This window comes from Panonychus citri, unplaced genomic scaffold (assembly GCF_014898815.1).
Source record: "Panonychus citri isolate SS breed McGregor unplaced genomic scaffold, ASM1489881v1 Contig00050, whole genome shotgun sequence".
Taxonomy (NCBI): Eukaryota; Metazoa; Arthropoda; class Arachnida; order Trombidiformes; family Tetranychidae; genus Panonychus; species Panonychus citri.
This window is the reverse complement of record NW_026515455.1, coordinates 532606-547551: the sequence shown is the minus strand read 5'-3', so window position 1 is coordinate 547551 and position 14946 is coordinate 532606. Positions and strand designations below refer to the sequence as shown.

The window sequence follows — 14946 nt, the reverse complement described above, 5'->3', positions numbered from 1 at the left end:
TCAATTCCGAAGGAAATTCATTTGATCAGGCGTACAGATTATTATATGAGTTCTTATTGTTATTTGAATGCGCATGGAGATGATGATAAACAGACAGAGAAAATGAAAGAGAAAGATGATGATGATGATGATGATGGAGATAAAGTTCTGTAAGATGAAAGAGAGAAAGAAAGAGAAATTTTTTGTTACCTTCTCTTTCTCGACTAATAAACGAATATTTTTTACTCATTCTTACTCCCACTTCGATTCCTGTGGGTTACCCTGTATTCAGTTATCATCATCTCCCTGAAAATGACTCACTCGTCATCTTCATCATCACCAATTGAGTTAACAGTTTTCATATGGAACAGAATCATTGGAAACCGAAAGAAAAACAAAAACAAACAATTATGTTGATAATCAGTTGATTGTCTTTTTTTGATCAACAATTAAACTCGTTGCAAAATGTTAACTATTGTTGTCAATTGTTTCCTTTTAAATTTTGTTCACTGACAACAATTAACTTTGATTGTTAATCAATTTTCTAACATGTTACTTTTTTCCCCGAATGTTATTTGCTGATTTGCTTTTTTTCGTTGATTGTGATTTCTGTTAATTGTGATAGTTAATTGAATTAACTTACTAATTGTGATTATTTCATTTTCTTTTCTAGTGCCTAATTATTATTCTAAATTTTTAATCAGTGTAATTAACTTATTGTGATATTAATTGGAGATCATCGTAATTGATTAGTTTTATTGGTTATTTTCTTTTTAATTGTTATCGTATTCATTTCTATTAATGATGCTACAATTAAAAGTTAATTTGTGTTTACAGTTAAAGTGAATGTGAATCGATCTAAACAATTATGTTTAAATTGTGACTTGTATTCAATTCAATTGGATTAATTTGATGTTCCAATCATATTTTTCTCCAGTTAATTGTGAACATTTTTTTGTGCTTTTCAATTTGAATCATTGAGCAATTTGAGTTAATTATTAATAAGTTTTTCCAATGGATTGTAATTGACAATTCTCTGATATGAGAGATTAAATTTTGAATCAGAATTAATTGTAATTCTATCAGAAAAAAATGTCATATGCTCTTAGAGCTGGAACCAGTGATAGATCAACTGATTTAGCAGCGGATCCAGGGTCAGTTGGTGTTGGTCAAACATCAATCGGACTTTCAATCGAGGCCGGTTTTCAATCGGCTCATCATTCACCTCTTCACAATGGACTGGCCACCGGAGTTTATCATCGTCCATCCCGATCCATAGGAGGACCAATGGTCAACAATTGTTTCAACATTAATCCGAAACAGTCAAAATCCATATTACCAACATCAACACCGATCGTAAATGGTTCAACAACAATCGGTTTAATTAGTCCAGAATCTTCATCGGTGATCAAATCTCGAGCACTTAATCGTCGAGTTTTATTAAATGTCGGTGGTATTAAGCACGAAGTGTTATGGAGAACCTTGGAGCGGCTTCCACATACTCGATTAGGTCGACTTCGTGAGTGTACAAACCACGAATCCATCATGGAGCTTTGTGACGATTATAACCTAATCGATAATGAATATTTCTTTGATCGACATCCTCGTTCTTTCTCAGCTGTTCTTAACTTCTATCGAACCGGTAAACTGCATCTCATCGAAGAAATGTGTGTCATGGCCTTTAGCGAGGATCTCGATTATTGGGGTGTTGATGAACTTTATTTGGAATCATGTTGTCAGTATAAATATCACCAAAGAAAGGAACATGTTTATGAAGAGATGAGGAAAGAAGCTGAATCTCTGAGGCAAAGAGATGAGGAACATTTTGGAAATGGTAAATTAGCTAAATATCAAAAATTCTTCTGGGACATTATGGAGAAACCGCAATCATCCATTAGTTCAAGGGTAAGATGATTAATCCAAACAATTAACGTCCAAATTGAACATTTGGCGCCAATTGAATAGAGAGAAACAAAAATTATATTCTATTGACGAACCTGTTGACATGTTACAACAGAATTCAAATAGACTTTTACATATCAAGGTTAGAATTTGGAACTTTTTCTTCTTAGAAAAGTTCTACTTCGTCGACTCATAACAGTTAAGAAAATGAAAATGATTAATTTTGTTTGTCGGTCGAATATTCAAATTTCTCTAATGAATTTGATTGTGACGATTTGTTGATGAAGAGAAATCAGTTCGAGAATATCAAATATTAAAGAGAAAATATTTTCTCTTCCTTGGAAATTTTTCCCTCAATCTTTTGCTCTTTTTTGCCTCTTTTTTAAATATTTTCATCTTCTTCCTCATCACCATCATCATCATCATCGCCATCAAAAGCATCTTTTTTACATGATGATGATAAACACAGTTTGGCATCTCAATGTTAACCAATTGCCAGAGGAAATGGTGATAATGTTGCTGGGGTTTCCTTTTCATCCTCATCTTCATCCTCTAAGAGATGCTAAATTTAAGGACCTCAACGATTCTTTAAATAGATTAGCATATTTTTTAGTCTAATCCAGTTAAGTTAATTGTAGACACTCAGCAAACAACAACAACAACAACATTAAATACTTAATTCATAACAATTTAAATTAACAGTAAACACATTTGTTGATCATGATCAACAATGATAGACGATACATTGAATCAGGTTTGAATCTAATTGTCTATCACTTACTTGACATAATAGTAATTAACAATTGATCAATTCATATGATATTTACATAACCCTGATTAGTTAATTATTTCTCGAGTATCAAATATGACGAACTTGATTGTGTCAATAATTGTCACCAATCAACTTTGGTAAATAATTAACTTTAGATACAGAGGGAAAAAAGAGTTAATTGCTCAAGGTTAATTGTTGGTAAAAATAAATAATATGCTGATTGACATTCGTTTTCCTATCAATAATTATTGCTAAAATTAAGTTAATTCATTGAGAAAGGTTATTAGAGTAATTAAGCAAAATTAACAATCGAAAGTATTAAATTTTATCAACTGAAATTAAATCAATATTGGAAAATAGCTCATCCCATTTTTGATGATTAGTAAATTGTTGTATATTAACAACAAGGAATTTGTTCAATCCGTCAAACAATTAGAATCAATTAATCATTTGCAAAGATAATCAATGATTTTCTAACAATTAAGGTTTAATGAACTACTATTTTAGTGACTGAAATAGTAGTTGATGAAAAAATCTTATTGATTGATCAAATTAATCGATAAAATTGTAATAACAATCAACTGGATTAACATGTGAATGTTGATATGGTTTAACAATCAATGGATTAAATATATTAGATTGAATTGATTATGATAATGTTGAGATTATTTGATAAAAAAACAATAAGAGATTAGGAAAGAGAAGGAAAAAAACGGATAATAAAGATGAAGATAAAGGGATGAGGATAAAAAAGTAACCAGATAATGTTGATTAATGTTATCATGTGAATGAGAAAAGTTCTGAGAGAACGAAAAATAAAAGGGAATCGAGTTTGTACCATCATTATTATCATTGTTATCGCAAGTCTTTCACAGGGAATGTTGAATTCCCGTTAGATCGATATGTTGTATGATCTTTAAATCGATTTTCTGGTTTACCCTGACAAACTTTTCCATCGAAAGTTGTTATTATTTCAACAAGCGATTTATCTTCTTCTTTATCATCAGTATAATATCATCTTCTTCCTTCAGATCAGAATCTTATCCTCCCACTCCACCCATTTTATCATCTCTTGTAATAGTCTTTGTCTTTACCAGAGATCCAATTGCTAAATCGAAACTTTAAAATGGCGAATTTAGGTTTTCCATGGTTCATTTATGGATTAATTATCTATGTTGAGCTATTAATTAATTCCTAACAATCAAGAGATCGTCAGGTTAATCATTCAAATCTAATGATAAGCTGTAAGTTTGTTTAAATTGTATCGAGTTACATTTAGTAAACTGATCAATTTTGTTTGTTTTTCATTCAAAAAAATGTCACAATAATTTTGATCGTGACAATTTGGTTCGTGTCAACAGAATCTGAACGAAATTTCATCATTTTGATCATTAATTAAAGCTAATAGATCGAAGCTTTTTCCTTGCCTGTTAATGAATTGAAATTCTGTCTCTTTGGAATCATTGAAATAGTCATGAGAAAATTTCAATTTCTAATCAAAAACAGCAATTAAATATTTTCTTAATTCTCTAATTCTGAACAATCAGATTACTTTTGATAGTTTTTCAAGGTACTAAAAGTAATTGATGTTCTGGTGGACATCGAATGGACAAAAAGATAACAAATTCGAGACTCGATTTTCATTATCAACTGTAATTAGCAATTCGATTCCAAGTAGTCGAATTCAAATTGAGTGGAAACAATTATCTGAATAAACAATTAACTTTTTCAGTAAGAGTTAATTATTGGGAATACAGAATGAAAAAAAAACTAAAAGTCACCAAAATAAACATTAAGTGAAAATCAGAATTATCTGTTATTTAAAGTTATCAATTAATGGATGAACAACAGTCAGAACTGAGTATCATGTATCTCATGGGAATGGCAATAGTTCAACAATTTAACTGAATTTAAATTGTGCTGATTCAAGTTGATTGTTGACACGAAAATATTAACATTTCCAACATGAGAGGAAACTTGACTTTCTCAACCTGAAAAGGTTACACACTAATTCCCATTCGATATTTAATTAACTTACTTTCTCCAAGTGAATAGGCAATTAATTAAGTTAATCGAATAGAATAATTTAAATTGTATTAGTATCTGATATTTAAAAGAAAACAAGTAATAAAACATTGAAAGAAAGAGAAACATTTTATTACTTCATTTGAATAGTTTGTCAACCGAGTAAAGGATTAGATAAGCAATCAGCTGATTCTAATCTTTATGTAACCTCAATGTTATCATTTAGAATTAAACTAATTACTTTTAACTAATTGGCTTTAATTGTTTATGTTCATTTTCAGTTATAATCTAATCAGAGTCATCTCATAATCTTCTAGTTGTTGATCATCTTTCAAGGAGCATTATTGTTGCTTCATCATTTTTAGTTCTATTTTTTTCTAGTTCATCTTTTACTCTCCATCTCTTTAGTTATTCCGCATCTTTATCTTCATCTTTCATGCTCTTATTCATTTTCTTTACTCCATCATACTAATCATCTTCATCTTCATCTTCATTTTCATCTGGAAAACATTTCTATCTCTCTCTCTCCTCATCACTTACACTCTTTCAAGATGTCACTTTCTTACCTTACATCAACTTTTCATCTTCTCTTTCATTTCAACTTTTTCCTCTCTCTCAGCTCAGTCTCAGTTTATCATCAACACCATGAAGATGATGAGGATCATGATGATCAACATAATCATCATTATCTTCACCCTCCTACTCTCTCCATCTCTTTCATCATATTTCTGCCTTTTACATTTTCTTCAAGATTCTGACAGAATCGTAAGTTTTATCCTCAGTTGCTTGTTTAGCTTAATTCTTAATCAAAGTATAAGATAATTTATTGATTGTTCGCTAACTAGAACTTGAGAAATTGTCAAATTTAATAGGAAATATTGGTGATTAGCAAAATTTGCATCTCAATGTTTCTTTCAAATAAATTGTCATCAATTCCTTTGGGAATATAACTGAATATTATTATCATCATGAAAACGATACAATTTAAACATTGATACAAACCATCAATTAACAAGATACAAATGTATAATATTAACTATCAATGAAATTAAAGTTGTTACAATTTGTGTCCTTTTCTGATCATTTAGTTGGTTGATTGATGATATCAATTGTTACGACATATAAACAATCAATTCTAGTTGTAATCATGTTGACAAATCATTAGAAATGTAATAAAGACGTAATGTTAAGATGAGAAAAGGAAATCAACTAATCAATCAAAGATAAAAAAAAAGTTAATTCGTACACTAATTTAATCAACCTAATCAACAACTTATCACATTTAATGAAGCAAATTAATACCCAAAGTGTTTCGATGAGACGATTTGCAATTAAAGGAAAAGTTTATTAAGTTAGTCGACACTTTAATCATATCGATTGTGAAGATTAAAGATACAAAATGGACAATTAATCGCAACAATCAAGTCGATTGCACTTTTTGAAAAGCAAACAAACATTAATCATTTTCTTAGTTGCTGATTGAATACAAGAAGTAAAAAAGTGTAAATGTAAACTTTTCTTTCCCAATTGATTAACTAATTGTTTACTTTTCTTCTCCCACTTCTTTTCCTGATTACCTGATAATTGATTTTCGATGATTAACCATTTAGGTTGTCGCCATTGTCTCAATTTTGTTCATAGTTTTGTCGACAATTGCGTTGACATTAAACACGATTCCTTCCTTACAAGAACGTGATTCGAGTAATAAACCAAGCGGAGAGAACAGTCGACTAGCCGTTATTGAGGCCATTTGTATCGCCTGGTTCACCCTCGAATATGCCTTGAGATTTATCTGTTCACCTAATAAGTGGAAATTTTTTAAATCTTATTTAAATATAATTGATCTTCTTGCAATCCTCCCTTTCTATGTAAGCCTTGTGATCGAACGGAACAACCATTCGGAAGACTTTGCTGATGTCCGTCGTTTGGTACAAATTTTTCGAATCATGAGAATTCTTCGTATATTGAAACTCGCTCGTCACTCCACTGGCCTTCAATCACTTGGATTCACTCTTCGAAATTCCTACAAAGAGTTGGGTCTTCTGATGCTTTTCCTCGCCATTGGAATAATGATCTTCTCATCGTTAGTTTATTTTGCCGAAAAAGATACAAATGAAGCTTTCACCTCAATCCCGGAGGCCTTTTGGTGGGCATCGATTACCATGACAACCGTAGGTTATGGTGACATTTATCCAGTCACCACAGCGGGTAAAATTGTCGGTGGGGTTTGTTGTATTTGTGGTGTTCTTGTTGTTGCTCTACCCATTCCCATTATTGTGAACAATTTTGCCGAGTTTTATAAGAATCAAATGAGAAGAGAAAAAGCTTTGAAACGTAAGGAAGCTCTCGAAAGGGCCAAACGGGAAGGGTCAATTGTCGCTTTTCCCCATGTCAATTTACGTGATGCCTTCGCTAAATCAATGGACATTATTGATGTTCTCGTTGAATCTGGACAGACACAAACGCAACAGGTAAGTTAACACAAGTTGTCCCAATGTCGTTGAACCGAAAGTGAATAATCAACGTTAATTACGATTATAATTGATTAGTATAAGTCACTTTACTATTGTTACTGTATTTAGATTATAATATAATTAGATATCGATCAACGTTTCAAAAAATAACTGTATTACTTTCACCAAGTAATTTTAGTTGATTAGTTGAAATCGATTCGGATAATAATCTAATAGTAAACAATAATAACCATAATCACTTGAGAAACGATGATCGATCATAAATTAACAAGTATTACCTTACAATTAACTGTTGACAATTGATTTTAAGCTTGTTTGTTATTATCAATAAGCAAATGAAAGATGTTAACAAAGTAAATCAGATCAATTGATTTATTAGCAATCAAATTAACCTTCAACTTTATCAGGGATGAGGAAAAAGTTATTCAACTTTCAATGGTGAAAATTTAATTTTCAGCTCAAAGTCATCAGAATTTGTTTAACAATAAAATCAATTGATTAACAGAAAAATATGATTGAATGAATTTCCATGAATTGAGATTGACACTTGAATAGATTTCAATTCATGGATGAACAGAATTCAATCCAATAAGATTATCGATTTCAACATTTGTCACAACAATCAAATTAAATCTGAATCAAGTTAAAATCCAATTGGATTAACATTTCAAAAGGTTGTTTTTGATTTAGTAATTTATATTAATCGTTAAATCAACAATTGATTAAATTGTTTCTAAGTGTTGATATTTAGCTGCCTTTATTTTACTTAATCATCATTTTGTTGCTAATTTGATTCTCTGTTGATTTGATTGTTCATTTTATATTTTTAAAAGTATCAAGAAAGTTTAAACATTTACATAATTAAATTTTTCTGAATGTGAAATCTTAGATTGTGAGGTTAATTGAATCAAGTGAAAGTTGATTAACTTTGTGATACACTTTGAAATTGAATTGTTCTTGGCTGCGGTTGATATAATTCACTTGATCATCATCCAGAATCAAGAGTGGGTTTTAAACATGATGTTGATTAATTATATTCAAGAAACAATATACGAAGTTAATTGTTAAAGAAGATTGTAAATCGTACAAAATGGGTGATACAATTAATAGAATCCAGTCAATTAAAGTTAGAAAACGGAGGAGAAATCAAATTTTTATCGCATATCCGATACTCGCAGCGTCGTAAGCGCTCATTGGTCTATCACGATCACAAAGGTCATCCCAATGACCTTGAACTTCAATATTATTCTTATCATTGATATCCATGCATAAGATGATGGTCAATACCTTATCAAGAATATGGGCCAAATTTTAATCAACTTTTTTTTTGTTAATTTCCAAATAAACTAATCACTTTCTCGAGATTAAATTGTGCTCTAGGTGTTAATTCAGCTGAAGTTTACTGACAATCTATTTGTAAATTGAAAATATCGAGTATCAATCAGTGGTTATTAGATTTGCGATCAATTGATTTGAATCCTAATAAACTAACGATAATTATACTTAGGGTGATAATAAACTGTCCACGGTAATAACCAGAAACAATTAATAGTCTTTTGCCATTTAGATAATTATCTCATATTGAATTATGTTCAATTGTCAAACTGAATCAATAATCCGTCTAGACGTAAACCAGATGACGATAAAATTAATCTGATTACCCTGAATACCCTGAGCTTGAAACGATAATGGTGGAAATAATGAATAATTTAAATAATCTGGTTAAACAATAAAAATAATTACGATCAATTGATTATTCAGATGATAGGAAAAAGGTTGATAATTAATCATGAGAGATTTGAGAGATTAATTCATTTTCTCATTTTGATTTTAGGAAATTTGATTCAGTTGATTGATTATAAACTCGTCGAAATTTGAATCATGATATATTAATAATTATCTCAAGAGGAGTGAACAAAGGGTGGAGTGGGAAGAGGAAGTCGAGGAAATATTTTATCGGCAAATGATCAACAGGCAAGTTTGAATATCATGTTGTTGTTATGGTGAAACTGTGACATGCTCAGGGAAGCAAATTAAATCAATAATAATCGATTCGAGGAATTGGTGTGGAGGGTTTTTTCCTCTTCCTCCTCCTCGGAGGATATAAAACCATTACTATTATCATTTTCATCATCAGAATGATGATAATGATGATGGTTATAGCAAATTCCAGGTCATTGCAGAGTAAAATCAATATGTAACTTGAGGTCATGGATATAAGCTTGAAATGTATTGAATAAAAGGCGAGTATTAATCAACTGATTTAGTTAATGATGATTATCGGTTATGCGATTAAGGAAAAGTTATTAGCTCTCTTAATTGTGTTAATATTTTTTTTACGATAAATTATTAGGTAATAATATTTACCCATAGAAATAAAAACTTACTTGATCAGTGGGAATTTCTTATTATCAACATATTGTCATGAAATTAATTCTGTGACAATGAATTAATAAAATGATAACAATCAAAGATTAACCATATTGATAGATTATTGATCTGATTAGAAAGTTTTGGTTTTCTCTCTCAGTTCAATTTTAAATAACGAATAAAATGTTTGATAATAATATTATCGAATTGTAAAAATGACCTTTGTAATATGAAACGAAAATGGTGAAAATATTATTGATGAATCGGAGAAATTGAATAGATGGAAAGATTCTGTGATATTATTTCATGATGAGAAGATAATTCTGATTCATTGGAGATGAATTCAACTATTAACTTGATATGATCACTTCAACAATCAACTGATTAGGTCAATTCATCGATCCAAAACATATACTCAGACACACTAGGAGGTGAAACGATGTATTGAGTTAATTTGTAGTTGAAAGATTATTGATTTTTCGAGATGATTAAATTGAGTTTACTTGCGATGAACAACAATTTGCACATTCACCTTGTCAACCTTGAATACAATCAATGTGACCTTTGGTTGAAGAGGATTCAGCTGAATGAAATTTATGAATAAATACCTCGAGTTTGAAAAGTTCATTTAATAATAAATAACATGGATTAGAACTTTTTTTATCATGTCAAGTTGACATGGAAAACTTTTGGTGATATGAATCAGTTAAGAATAATGATTTCCTTATTCACTTGAACTTTATCTGCTGTTTGCTCAGCTTGGCTTAAGACGATGAATCAAGTTGAGAAAAAAAGTTCATCAGAATTCAGAGTTACCCTGATATCACATTTTTCAACTTTTTGTTTACATTTGATTGAAAAACTATGCTATATGAATATCCGACAAGAGGAAGAGTATATGAAAGTTTTTTCCAGTTCCATTTTCATGATAAACTCATAAAGGAACAACAGTTGAATAATCTGAGGAAATGAATTCAGTGAACAAGTTGCTTAGTTTATCAACACTTGGAACGCTCAAAGTGAAATCAATTGGTTCTCATGAAGATCAATGATTAATTCTGATATTCCTGAAGATAATAAACAATAAACGACTACCATGTGAAGGGAAATGCTCAAGTCTTCAATGATTATAATGAAAATTTTGGTCACTATTAAGTTAATTGTAGTCTCTTTGGTATAAAGGTTATAATGGTTAAAGGGAAAAAGGTTGAATTGTATTCATTTCCATGCTAATTTGTTGATCATTATACTCAAAGGAAAACAGTTCCTATTAACTGAACAGTAACGATTCCTGGATCATTGATCTTTTCATTGTCAATTGTCAATATACTAATTGTATCTATTACACTTAATGTAGAGAAATGAATTGAAAACCATTTAATTCAGAGTAAATTGTTGACTTCTGGTCAGTTTTTATCAGCCTATTAAATGATTTTTCCCTGTCTACAACTGACCATTCAGACTATTGATTTTTTCCTCATTCGCAAATCAAATTGATTATATCGATTCAATAGTAACACTTTTATTTTCACTCGAATCTCAGTGACAAAATATAATCCTAGAAATGAAAAACAAACAGAAATCATCTCGATTATGATTCAATGTACTTTCATAGTGATATTGACCACAGGTCAATATCATTGATCTGGCAAATCCAATCAAGTTTTACTTCAATAATTACCTTTCATTTGGTAGATTTCGATGAATATGATTGCAATAGCCATTTAGAGATAATTTTCAAGCCTTAAATCAATCAAAGATTAGACCAAAATCAATTTAAGTGAAAACTAATTAACCAGAAAAAAACCAAATTCAATTTTTAAACTAACCGAAAGTTACAATTAGCAAGTGGCTCCACCTTTTGTTTCCAAATAGAAAATCTCGATTTTGATTGTAAATTTTAAATGAAAATTAACAATCAAATTGATCACTTATCGTAAAGTTTTAATGGTGATTGGTTTTCTTGCCATATTCGAGAAGGAAAAAACGTCGAATCTAAATGAATTAGTGTAACGATTAAAACGATTGTAATTGTAATGATGATGATGATTAATAGAGACTGTTGATTGATTGATTGTTAGTTATTCTTGTGAGTTGTAATCAAGAGACTCAATGATTGTGAAGATAAAGATAATCGTAAAGATTGGGAGAGAGAGAGAGAAAAGATGAAAAAAATAAAAATCGATCCAATGGTAAAACATGAAGGGAAATAAATTGCTGGTTCGACTATTTTTTTTCTCCAATCTCAACAATCCATAAATTGTTGATCGACAATCAGTTGCAAGTGATTTAGTGGTAGTAATGAAAATGATGAAGATGAAAAGGAAAAAAAGATGATGAAGATATCAGAATGATCTTCCAAATAATATGATAATGATTCTGATAAAATATCATCTCCATGTTTAAGGGTAAAGGTTACCATGAATCTGAGAAGGATAAGATTTATGATTATCGTTCTGTAGTATTAATAATCTGAACATTAGTCATGAACCCAGGGAGAGAAAAAATTTCAGAACTTGAATCAGAATAAAATTATTATCATATTATTCTGATTATTATCTCATAAATGATACAAAGTTTTTTTTATTTCGAGATGAGTGATAAACTTTTTTCCCAAATAATTCAAACTGTTCATCGATTGATGATCAATAATTTTGAAACAATGTCAATATCGCTTTTAGGATAACTGATAACTTTTCGACAAAATTTCCGATACTAATTGAATTTTCTTGTTAATTGTTGGTGATTAGGACACTGCAAGTATCGGAGGTGATTCGATTAGATTTACATCGACTGGCGTTGGTTGTTTTCGCAGTTATGACCATACGATGTCGAGTGGTCATCAAGCTCAATTAAATCGTGACAAGTTGCGTCTCTCTCATCAGTACCACCAACAAGTCCAAGTCCAAAGTGAGAAAGTGAACCAGAATCCGAATTCAAATGTCAATCAGATTCGGGAAACTGGTGATCGTAACTTAATGGACCTCGAACCAGCACCTCGATCTGCCAATACGAATCACAATGTCAATGATAATGTAATCACTTCGAGTATCAATAATAATAATAATGCTTGTGACAAATTCATGACTAGTGATTCAATGGATGGTGTCATTGGGCTGGTTGGACCTTCATCTTCATCATCATGTTTACCAAAAGCCTTATCAATCATGCAACCGGAAACAAGTTCTGGTGCTCAATCATCATCAGCTGTAAGTAACAATCAAAATTGTGATCAAAGTAATAGTGATAATGATGAATCAATTTTATCATCGTCTTCTCAACACCATCAAACTTAATCAACACAAAATCAACACTGATCATCATCAATATCAATAATTTTTACAGTTTACCAAACATCTTTCAATCAAATCTTAATTTGTGTTAACTTTTTCATCAATTTGTCACAATTAACGAGAAATTTAATTGTTCAAGATGATCATTCACCTTTAATTAACGATCTGTATTCTCAAATTGCTCAATCGCTATTTCTCATTGATTGTAAATAATTGATTCTCTGTCTCTTGTCTTACATTATATGTTAATTGTTACAATCAACTAATCGTGATTCTTAATCTAATCAAGAGACATTCTAATTATATTTCATTTAATTTCGTTTTCTATTCAATTTCTTTTCATTTTCATCATCCAAATGTTTTTGATCTGTTTTCATATTCACCTTGATTGTTAGAGTTGATTGTCTTCTCAATTGTCTTCTGTTAATTGTAAAAAATAATTAACACAATCAACTAATCAATTCAAGAAAATCACAAATTTTATATAATACAAATGTAAATTATACAAATAATAGTTTCTTTGAATATGTTTTATGATTAATAATCAACAGTTAATTTGATAATTTTGGTCTATTTAATTTATTCATTTCTAATTGTCACTAATTGTTTTAATAACTATAGATGGATTGAAAATATTAATAGATTAGCTAATTGTAGCAATCAATCATTTTATTATTGGTCAAGAAATTAAGGTAAATAACAATTTCTTTAAATTAAGAATTTAATTAATCGTCAATCAGGTTTGTAATTAAATATTAACATTCAAATTAACCAAAATTAACTGTAATAATTTAATAACAATAATCACACGATAACAATTAACTATATTTCTTGATTAATGACAAGATTATTGATTTACTAATTTGTTAACTCAAAACTAAACCAAATTAACTTTCAAATAATTTGTAAAAGTGAATTGAATCAACTTGAAATTAATTTTCTATTAATTGTTTGTATTCCCAATAGCATTTGCATGTTAATCGCATGATCAAGAAAAGTAATTAATAGTAACTAATTAGTAAGTAGAAAAGATAATACTAACAATTAGATCTACAATTATTAAATTACTATTCTAATCATCTTTCAATACATTTAACTCTTTGCTCTTCTTTTTGATTGATTTATACTCTTTGATTATCTTTAGGAAAGAATCAAGGATTTTCTTGAAGAGATTGAACAATCTTTAAATTGTGATGGTGCTCACAGTGAATTAAGATCAGCTGATGGAATCAATAGACTGTCCCAATCAATCATATTAAATAGATTCAATCAACCGAATAATATTTATTCTGATATAATTAACAGAGATTCAGATTCATCAGAAGTCGCATCAATGGAATCATGTAATACTTATTCCAGTTGCTTCTCGACTTTCAATTCTTCCTTATTGGACATTCCAACAGCCGATATTGTTAATTTAATTAATCAACAACAAAATGTTCCATTAACATCATCAACAGTAATTACCTCAGGATCTAATCAACAACCTAAATTAATGAGCAAAATTGTCGCCGAATTGAATCAACAGCAAATATCATCTTCATCGCCATCCAATAATCCGACACCAAGTTCAACGCCAGTGCCTCATCAAATTGAATCAAGTCAATCAACAATTACTCAACAATTGACTAATGATAATAACGGTGAGGATCCGTCAACAATTAATAATAATGAAATTGATTCTAAAAATGGTGAAACAAATCAAGTTAATCCAATTCTAACTACTGATGATCAAGCTCCACTTCTTGCTCAAAATGTTTATATTAATCCTTTGTACAAATCAGACGTGTTGTAACATCTAAATTGCGGACAATTAACAAATTGGAACAACAAAGAGAGATAATTATTAATTACCATCCATCTTTCGTTAATCACGATAATATTGATGAAACTAATTCGCTCTCGATTAATATTGATACTTGCCCATCAATCTAGAGTAATGGGTTAGCTTTAATTTTGTCTCATTTCGAACCAAATTAACTTTGATTCAGTTTGAAAGCTTCTGGCTCTTTAATTATCAAATTGTTGTTCTACAATAATGTTAATAGTTTTTTCCTCGGTTTTTACAATACTGTATAATTAACTAATTAATAAATCTCTTTGTACTCGAGCTTTTTAATTGTTTTGATTC

The 14946-nt window shown here is 29.8% G+C and overlaps 1 protein-coding gene across 2 annotated transcripts; it reads left to right on the top strand.

Annotated features, from left to right (window-relative positions):
• The first annotated feature begins 329 nt into the window (after window positions 1–329).
• Window positions 330–14925, top strand: LOC128385706 (potassium voltage-gated channel protein Shab-like). Of its 2 annotated transcripts, XM_053344597.1 has the most exons (5): window positions 330–1884; window positions 6289–7149; window positions 12273–12731; window positions 13782–13833; window positions 13960–14091. In XM_053344597.1, exons 1-4 carry the CDS (start codon window positions 1072–1074, stop codon window positions 13818–13820), a joined length of 2172 nt encoding a protein of 723 aa, XP_053200572.1. In that variant the 5' UTR covers window positions 330–1071; the 3' UTR covers window positions 13821–13833; window positions 13960–14091. The 2 variants fall into 2 exon arrangements, with proteins under 2 accessions (XP_053200572.1, XP_053200571.1); XM_053344596.1 differs by lacking the exon at window positions 13782–13833 and having other exon boundaries at window positions 13960–14925.
• The last annotated feature ends 21 nt before the right edge of the window (window positions 14926–14946 follow it).

Excerpts from the sequence above, each read along its gene's own strand:
- LOC128385706 (XM_053344596.1), top strand. The coding sequence starts at position 1,072 with ATGTCATATGCTCTTAGAGCTGGAACCAGTGATAGATCAACTGATTTA. Across the intron at positions 7,150-12,272 it reads GACAGACACAAACGCAACAG|GACACTGCAAGTATCGGAGG; the intron begins GTAAGTTAACAC and ends GTTGGTGATTAG. Across the intron at positions 12,732-13,959 it reads GTGCTCAATCATCATCAGCT|GAAAGAATCAAGGATTTTCT; the intron begins GTAAGTAACAAT and ends GATTATCTTTAG.